We start from the raw sequence: 10,053 nt of genomic DNA on the forward strand, positions 1-10,053 counted from the left end.
TAAAATTTAAGTTTAAAGGGTCATTTGTTAGATGATGTCAGCGCGTTAGACTTATCATATAATCATCGTTACGGAATACGTGATGCGGATATCTTCGATAAGACTAAGATGTATGTGATGAGATAGATTTTGTCATTACTTTGACTTTATGGTACATGACCATTGAGTGATTTTTGGTGACCAACAACTTTATATTCTCAATGATAATTGGGAATCCAAGTGATGGATGGTTTGAACATGTCTGAATGATTGTCTTCGAAAAGGAGAGTTTGTGGATGACTTCTCGATTTGTTGTTAGCTGATTTATTGTTTGAATGTTATTTTGACTTATCATGTATTGTTATTAGAGGGAAGTTATAACATTTATAATTATTATGTTTAGAATAAAATACTCCCACCAATAAGTTATTGGTTGAATGACAAGATTTTATATGGTTTTCTCGTCTATTAGCATTAAGTCCTGTAGCGACGTAAAAATTTTGGTTTGGGGTCGCTAATTGTGGCAATCTAGTGAAAAAGTTTGAAAACTGAAGTTTGATTTTAAAATAAAGAGGGAGTCGCCACCAATCCTTTTCCTAGGTGTGATCGGACACCTATTAGATTCATTTTTTTATAACAAAAGGAAGGCTGGATTTAGGTCTACGTTAAAAGCCAGAGGAAAATTAGGGTTCGGGAGTCGGTTACGCGCGAGGAAGGTATTAGCACCCTCGCGACGCCCAAAAATTGGTATCTCATAAACACATGTTGTCTTAATTTTCAAAAATGCGAATTCAATGTAAAGTTTAGTTATGATCCGAAAAAAAACGAGAAATTTAGTTTATTCCGGTTTTTGAGAAGGGTATATCGCTTTAACACGAGTCAATTGACGTTCACCCAACGTAGCGATGAACTCGATGACTTAATGTTAAATCGATACGTTGCCTTGATTATTGAAATTAATTAGCAAAACAAGAATACGATTTTCGAAATAATGCAAAGTAAAATAATATGAAATAAAAATCAATAAATGAAAGAGCTAGGAATATATTGAAACAAATAATCGAGGTGACAATAATATTAGAAAACAATAACCGTGCATGCAAGATCAAATGCAATGTTAGCATTGAATATGAGAACGTAATAAGAATACAATGAATACACATATGAAGATAATTAAGAGTATATACGTAAAATATTTATATAAATAGTAGTAGTGTTAGAAATATACTATACGTATAGTGTTTGAAGTACGTATAAGATAGTAAAAAAAGTACATAACTAGCAACAGTAAAATAAAATATATACATATATGTGTAAAAAATAATATTACAAAAAGGGTATGTATACATGTATAAAAAAAATAAATGTATTAACAATGAATATAATAGGGGTAAGAAAACAAGTATATACACAATATATATGTAACGTGGTACTAAGGATATATATATACAATACAGTATTTAAAATAATATTTACGTAATATAAAAATATAATATTAAAAGGTATATGTACATACGTAATATATATAAATACATATATAATATAATGTTAAAATATTTACATAATATATATATCATAATAATGTGGAAAACGAATATTAATAATGTTACATAAATATATACCTATATATATTAAAGATATATATATATATATAAACATATACTAATATCAATACAAATAATAAGGATAACATATAAAAAATACATACATGAAATAGTATATATAAGAAAACATAACTAATAATAAAAAATATACATACAACGACATAAAAGTATATGAACAGTAAGGAATATACAATACATAACATTAAAAATATATATAATAATATACACAAATAATATATATATTAAAATAATAATATGAAAAAAGAAAAGCATCCGTAGATTATATAAGTACATACATGAAGAAACATGTATAAATACTAAGTGAAAATCAATAACATTAATAATGAATATAATAATAATAGCAAATACATATATATATATATGTAATAGTAAAAATGTGACATTTTAAAGTAATTATACACATATATGTAGCTAAATATCATATAATAATAATAACAAAATATTGATGATGTTAATAAAATATAGTAATAGATATAATACAAATAATATCTAAAATGCAGTAAAACGACGAAGGTAATATAAAACAACTTAAATTTTTCAAAAAAGGACTAAATTCGAATTAAAAATGAAATTTGGGGCGAATTCGGAATGAAAAATAGAAGAAGGGGACTAATTCGAACGCGCACTAAACATTGAGGGGCCAAGAGCGTGATATCCCCGTTTATTAAAACACTGCGTAGCAAAGGGGGGACCAAATCGGACGCGGAGCAAAACAACAGAGCCAAATTATAATTAAAACCGAACTTGATTTAAAATACTGAAAATGCGGAAGGGCCGATTGCGCAAATAGCCCTTCCGCTTTTAAAAACACGCGGATCCTTGCTGGGGCGGGTCGGGTCGACCCGACCCACCCCTGAAACGGCGCCGTTTTATTGGTTAAAAGGGGGGGACCAAAACGCACCGTTTTGGTCCCCTATATAAGTTGAATTTTTTATTTTTTTCATTTGAAACAGCTGAAAGAGAAAAAAAAAAGAAAGAAGGGAGAGAGGGGAGAAGGAAGAGAGGGGAAAGGGGAGAGCTCCGGCCACGGGCCGGTCACCGGACGGCCGCCGAAAGTCTGCAGGTGCATGCGGTGGCCGGAAAAGGTAAAAATTTATTTTTTTGTTTTTTTTTATTTTTTCGAATATATGTGTATATATATGCTAGAAATGAGGAAGAAAAGAAGAAAAAAAATGGATTTAAGAAGATAATAAAGAAAAAAAAAAAACAAAATCACCTTCCGATTTATGTTTTCGTTCCTTGTTTCCCTTTTTTTGTATTTTCCTCTGCTTTTTGTATTCGATGTATGCTATTTGTTGTTTGAATCTAGTGCTAATATTGTTATTCCGAAATGGTTAAATTTGCTTCTCTTTTTTTTCAATCCCCCCCTTTTACAAATGTTTATTTCTCAGCTTTGTAGCCGACTACAAAACTAGGAAAATATTATTTATTTTTTGTCCTATTCTGTTTGGTCTGCTTCTGTCTTTGCAGGGTATGGAGGTGTCAGGGAAGTGGAGGAGAAGCATGCAGTGGCAGACGGTATGGGAGTGACCAGGGATGGTGCTGGTGTCAGAGGAGTGGAGGAGGCTGAAGAGGGGAGAGCAGTTGAAGACTTTGGTGGCTAGGGTTTGCTGCTGAAAATTTTTTAGATAGTGGGCTTGGGTTGTTAGGGTTTGTAAATTGGGTTTGGGTATTGTATTATTGGGTTTTGGTTGTAAATGGGGTTTGAATTTTGGGTTGGCTGATGTATTAGTTGGGCTTATGGGTATTGGGCTGTTTAGGTTAGGGTAGGTTAGTTGGGTTTTGGGGTGGCCCAAAATTGACCTGTACAAGTCCAGAGTTTAAACCTTGTGGTGGAGAAACCTTTAAAAAATGAAATACTCTCTAGTCCCAAAAAATTCATTATCGATTAAAATGTTTTAAAATATTTTTTAATAGAATATTTAAAATAATAGATATCAAATATTAAAAAAAACTGAAAAAAAATCATTATGATAATTTAACACAAACATTAGAAAATATTAAATATTTATTTATAACCGAGTTAAATTTAAACTTATTTAAATTCTCTCAAATTTCAAATAAATCGGTCACAACAAAGGAGCAGCCAAATACAGCGACGACTCAAAAAAAACATCGCCATTCCACAGTCAAGGATTCATGCATGTAACTTTACCTGCAAATTAAGCCAATATTCAGAGCAACTTAATATTAGAAAATCATTTTACCCCCAAAATGCCCAAATCATTATAACCAAAGATACAATCACCAACAATGGCAACAATGAGGGTGAAAAGTACATTGGACATAAATTTTCCAGGAAAATTATTTTTCCTTGAATCAGGAGCACGGCTGCACCAGTCAGTGTTTACTGCAAATTAAGGAGATCACTCATCAGAAACAGAAATGGAAAGTTATATGGAAATGGGTGTAACATAAAAAATAAAAAAAGAAAGAAAGAAAAACCCTGTTATTTTTTAAGAGATTACAAGTTACACATACAATCGATGAGGTTTGGGTTTTCTTTTAATGGAATAATATCATTTGTAGTCTCTCTTAACTATCAAATATTCAGTTTAAGGCGAATATATTCAAATCAACTTTTACTTATAGCCCTCATTTTAATATATTTTGATCCCTAATATTAATACAATCACAATTGCAATAATAACTTGTAAAATTTTGAACTTGAACCTTTTTAAGTACAATTCACTAAACTTCGATCTTACATCTTCACGAGTACAATTCACTAAATTTTGAGTTTATACAGTCTCAACTACAGCTCGCCTCTTCATACATCTGGTTTCTCTAAAGACAAAGTCATCTCAAGTGCAAAACCTCCCCAAACATACCTTTTTCAGATAAAAACCTTTAGCCTTCGAGGACATGGAACCTCTCTAGGCACATCCACTTTTTCAGATAAAAACCTTTAGCCTTTGTAAGCAATAAGTCTCTTTAGGCATACCTAGCATTCCCAAAGATTTAGTCATTTTATGGCATCAAACATCGAAATGTTATCTTAAACAAAATTCTCTAGCTATTTTATGGTTTTCGATCCAATTGAGTGAGCCATCCTAAGTTATTATAAACACATTTGTATAAAAAATTTATAAAAATCAAGCTTTTTCAAGCATGGGAAAATAGCCCTTTCAGCAACACCTCACACGTCTATACTTTGCCTACAAGGCTTCGCACATTTACACCTCACACGTACATACTTCGCCTTCAGGGTTCACACAATCATACAACATTTGGGGGCCGCTGCGTGTGAATTAATTCGAAACGAGATGGGCTTTAAATTTTGTACAGTTGTGGCCGACTCTTCTAATCCTATCTACTGTATTGTCAACGTTTGTGTCAGTTGAGGTTTGACTTTTGAGTTCTTTTTTACAGGGAAATTACTGCATTTTCAAAGGGAAAATATAGTATGTATACTTTTTGTTAAAATATTTTTAAATAACCAACAATCGTTTAGAAGTAGTGGCAAGCTGGCGATAGACTTTTTCTTCCTACTTTTGAATTGACTTTAATCATAAAATAGAATACATGTATATGTATATTGGATTTTAATTTTAATAATTTATTCTTTTTATTTATCGGATTTAAAAACAAAATCTAATTGACAACACTATTAATTGATTTCTGTTAAAATTTGAATGTGTTTTTATTGATTAGGTTTTAATTTTAAAATCAAGTTTATTAATAAATGGTTTGATGGATACCGGACTACTCCACTCAAAATGGAGTGGATTTTTTTTTGAAAAATGGATGGAGGACAAAGTAGGTTGGCTTTTTGTTTTGAACAGTTGGTATGGAGTTGTTATGATAATTGATAGTCTCCCCCAATCTTTCTTCATTTTGTGAGATTAACATTTTATCCTTATATCTATTTAATTATTAAAATGGTAAAAATGTAACAACATATTATAGAAAAAAATCCATATATTTTATGTTTAAATATTATTTTTGAAAAATTATGTTTAAATATTATAGAGTAAGGTGGGGCAAAAATGGATGCATCTAACATTTTTGAAGGTGGTAATGATTTTCAAGATTATACAACTATAATGGGGCAAGATGGATTATGGAGCAGATCGTGTGCCAACTATAGAGCAATAATGTATTTAGCAACATCTACCCTTGCCCCGCTTCATTATCATCTTTAATTGCACCTCTAAAATGACTAAATTCCTAGATTACAAAGCAAAAGGACAAAATTCCAAAAAACCTAAAGAATAAAGGGACTAAAAAATCATTAAAACCTACATACTTTATTTGTAATCTCTCAAACATATTTCATACTGAAAAAGTAACCATATTTTCAGAGATACCAATCAACAAACAAAACGGGGGGGATTTAAATAGGTTCATCTGAATAACTCATAAATATTTCAAATCAATTTTTTTTCTTTCAAAGAAAAAGAAAGAAAAGTGAAAGTTCTTATAGGATTTTCCGATACTTACAAAGATATATATATATATATATAAAGATCTAATGAAGGGACCATGAAAACAATGTAAGATTGGACAATAAAATGTGGGCTAAAATTATGAATTTAAACAGCAAAACCATGTGTAGGTAGACAAATAAAGACAAGGACACATTGTGGACTCTCTCTCGTATATGTAAACAAGCATGCATGGCACTTCCACCAATCCTTGTTGGCATGATTTCATCCAAGGAATATATACATTTTATCACCCAGATGGAATTCATTTATATCGATATAAAATTAAAATCAATTTATATCATTAATATTTTAATAATTTATTCGTTAAATTTACTAAATATTTATACTTATCATATATGTAAATTATTTTAATAAATCTGATATCTTTAATTTTACATTGATATAAGTGATTCCATTTGATATATATAAATTAATTTAATTTTTAATTAACAACCATATCTAAGAAAAAATCAAACATATTTTTTGGGTCAAGAGATTCAAACATGATGAAAATGGGACCTCATAGTGAGAGCATTCATTTCATCTTATTCACAAAAATGTGGCAAAATCTTGATGCATTAATTGGAGTGAAAGTAATTTTCTTTTTTTTACTAGAGGGTTGAAATTAAAAAACTAATTTATTTTTAAGAAAATATATTTTTGGTATAATTCACGCACCTTTAATAGGAGTAATAGACAATGATTGTAACTTGAATAGGGGATTTTTTTTTTTGGAAATGTAAAATTAACCCTTTTTCTGACATTCATATAAAAACTGCCCACTTTCTAGGATGGAAATGGAATTTCATCATATAGGCGCTCTTAGGTGAAGTGATCAATCAAATAGAAACAAGAAAATCTACTTTGTCAATCTTGTCAAATAAAGGAATATATATTTCAAAAATAATTATTATATGAGAATTATTTTATTTTATTTTTTAAATACAATTAAAACGTAAAATAATTTTTCAATACATATATAAAATTTAAAAAAAAACCCACCGTAGTAAATCAATTAAATCATTATCCTTAAAATAAAAGCAACTATAAGACTATAAGTCAAGAACTTTTGTCAAAATCTTTTCTTATTTTTTCCAACTATTAAGTCTTTGACAACAGGTTTGAAGCAATATTTTAGGGAATTATTTCAACATAGGACCCTATAGTCCTATAAAGATAAGTAAAATTTGGATCAGGTGTTCTGATTTGTCAAATATTTGTTCATCAAAAGCATGCTCTTAATTGGACATGTGTGAGCGCTATTACATTTTCAAAATAATTTTCTTACTCCACATTAATATATGCAGCACACAATGATTGTTTTTTGTTGACCAAGGATGGGAATTTTCTTTGGGTCCAAAATTGGTTAAAATGTACACAAACTTTTATTGTATTTTTTCTTCTTCTTTGTTATTTGGTGAAAGAGAAATAAAGTGGTTGCTAAAATAATTTAGAAAATATGGATTTAAGTGTGATTAAGCTCGTGATATCTTTTAATTTAGGGGATTGAGAAATTTGTGGGTATTTGAGATTGATTGTATAGAGAGCAGCGAGGGAAAACAATTTTCATGTTTACATTCAATTTGTCAATTCTAACCTCAATTTAAAAACTCGATTTTAGTAATTTGATTTTAAATTTGACTTTATTTAAAAATTTCAAGAATCAAAATACATCTATCCTGAATTTAAAATGACTTAAACTCAAAATATCTAAACGAAGTAACACAAAATGAACCAAACCTAAAGTGATCAAAATTTAAATAATCAAAACGCAAAACAATCCAAACTCGAAATGATCCAAACTTAAAACAATCAAAATTTGAAAAGAAATGAACCCATAATTAACCCAATTCACCACTTTAATTTAAATTAACAATTTTATTTGAAGTTTCTTTCTTTCTCCCCATTGTTCATCCTTCATACTAAAATCACAATAAATGAAAATTCCATTTATTCTTCTTTTCTTACAATTTTTGCTTTCCCACATATGGCTATATATACTTTTAGTGCTAGCTAGGCTTGCACCAAATGCATGTACCCAATAAATATACACCAATCCTCCGATTCCAAAACTCTACAAACTAACCCAACATTTGGAGCATGAACCTAATGCCAACCCACGTTTGTTCTCAATCTCTAATTTGTAAATTAAAAATCTACAAAGCCATTTATGCTCGTGTGTTATGCGTGTGCAAGCATGCATCTAATAGCAAATATATATATCCATAAAAATGTATAATAGAAAACAGCTAAGTATTATATAGCCTTGAAAGTACTTTAGCTATCGAATAAGACGCGTCCTTGCTGAAATCATAAACCACAAATTATTTTTCATCAAAATAGAAAAAAAACAGTATCAACTTTCGGCCATCATTTTCTACTTTTAAAAAAAACCCTAATTGAAAAAAATACCACGATTTGTCCCACGAAATCCCCACGTTTTCCCCTTTCCTTCTTTAGAGTAAACTCAGGTTTTCTATTTTACTATAAACCAGTTCAATATATATAAGTATGGCTGACCAAGCCAAACATCCAAGTCCCACATAGATCCCTTCACAACAAGTACTTCTAGCACGTGTGTGAGCTATTTTTTCACTAGTTATGGCCACTAGTTCCTCCGGTAAACACCCAATGTATCGTGGAATCCGATGCCGGAGCGGCAAATGGGTGTCTGAAATCCGTGAACCGCGTAAAGCTACACGTATATGGCTCGGTACGTATCCGACACCGGAAATGGCTGCTGCTGCATATGATGTAGCTGCACTAGCCCTAAAAGGTAGTGAAGCTGTTGTGAACTTCCCGGATTCCGTTGCTTCGTATCCTATCCCGGGTTCTACGTCGTCAGCCGATATACGAAAAGCGGCGGCGGCGGCGGCGGCGATGCAAAGAGGTGAAAACAAAAGTAGTGAGAGCAGTAACCTAGTAGGGACAGTCCAAAATCATGTGGTCAAAGATGAAGGGTTCACTACAGGAGAGTATGTGGATGAGGATGTATTTTTGAACATGCCTAATTTGTTGGTGGATATGGCGAAGGGATTGCTGGTTTCACCGCCGAGAATTAGCTTGATACCTTCCGATGACGACGATGACTCGCCGGATAATTGTAATGGAGGAAGCTTATGGAGCTATTGATTTGATCCATTTTTCTAATAATGCTGCTGTAAGCTGCTACATAATTTTGGTCTTTTCATTTTCATCAAATGTGGGCCGGAAACAAGGACATGTTAGGATTTTGGAAAAAAGGAAGAAAGAAAAAAAGCGCCCATTGGTGGTATTAAGTTGCAGCTTTGAGCATTATTAACTTGTCTCCTTATGAAATAATATATATAATGAAGACAAATTTGGTAAACAAAAAACAAACAAACAAAAAAAAGCACACTAGTGTTTTGCAGCACGTAAATTTATTTTTGGATTTAAGGTGCCTTTGGTTAGGGTTTCGATATTTCTTTGCTTAAGAGTGCTGTTGTAGGTAGGTATCTATACATATGTATGTATGTATGTATGTATGTATGTATGTATGTATGTATGAAATGATTTAATCTTCTTCTTTTTAGTCTTCTTCTTCCCTCTTTCATGTGACTGTTTCGAGTTCTCTTCCATTTTGATTTGTTGAAGATGAATTCAAAGTTTCGGACTCTTCATATTGTCCCTTTTAATGTGTATTTTAAACATTTTCCTCTCATTTTAAGCAACATTGACAAGAATCAGATGATGCTTACTTAATCATATTTTTGTCCTGATTGTATAATTACATGGGTCCAGATATTAAATTCGAAATTCATACAAATTAAATCCTAATATAAAAGTCATGTTTCGAATTCGAGCCAACAGACAAAAGGGTACTTCTTTAATCATGTTAGTCACCAAGTAATGATGCATAAATTTTGTTAAAACTTTTTGGAATTCGAGAGAAATTATGAGTCAAAACGTTAAGATAGAGAAAGAAGGGGGGGACCTATTGTGCACAGCAAACATAATGTCAATATATATCCATTTGATGAAAGATTGAAAGTTTAAAA

At 31.0% G+C, this 10,053-nt stretch overlaps 1 protein-coding gene across 1 annotated transcript; it reads left to right on the top strand.

Moving 5' to 3' along the window:
* Nucleotides 1–8,491: 8,491 nt before the first annotated feature.
* Nucleotides 8,492–9,587, top strand: LOC107929210 (ethylene-responsive transcription factor ERF027). Its single transcript, XM_016860587.2, has one exon. It carries the CDS (start codon nucleotides 8,636–8,638, stop codon nucleotides 9,164–9,166), a length of 531 nt encoding a protein of 176 aa, XP_016716076.1. The 5' UTR covers nucleotides 8,492–8,635; the 3' UTR covers nucleotides 9,167–9,587.
* Nucleotides 9,588–10,053: the final 466 nt, after the last annotated feature.

Source organism: Gossypium hirsutum, chromosome D03 (genome assembly GCF_007990345.1).
Source record: "Gossypium hirsutum isolate 1008001.06 chromosome D03, Gossypium_hirsutum_v2.1, whole genome shotgun sequence".
NCBI classification, from domain to species: domain Eukaryota; kingdom Viridiplantae; phylum Streptophyta; class Magnoliopsida; order Malvales; family Malvaceae; genus Gossypium; species Gossypium hirsutum.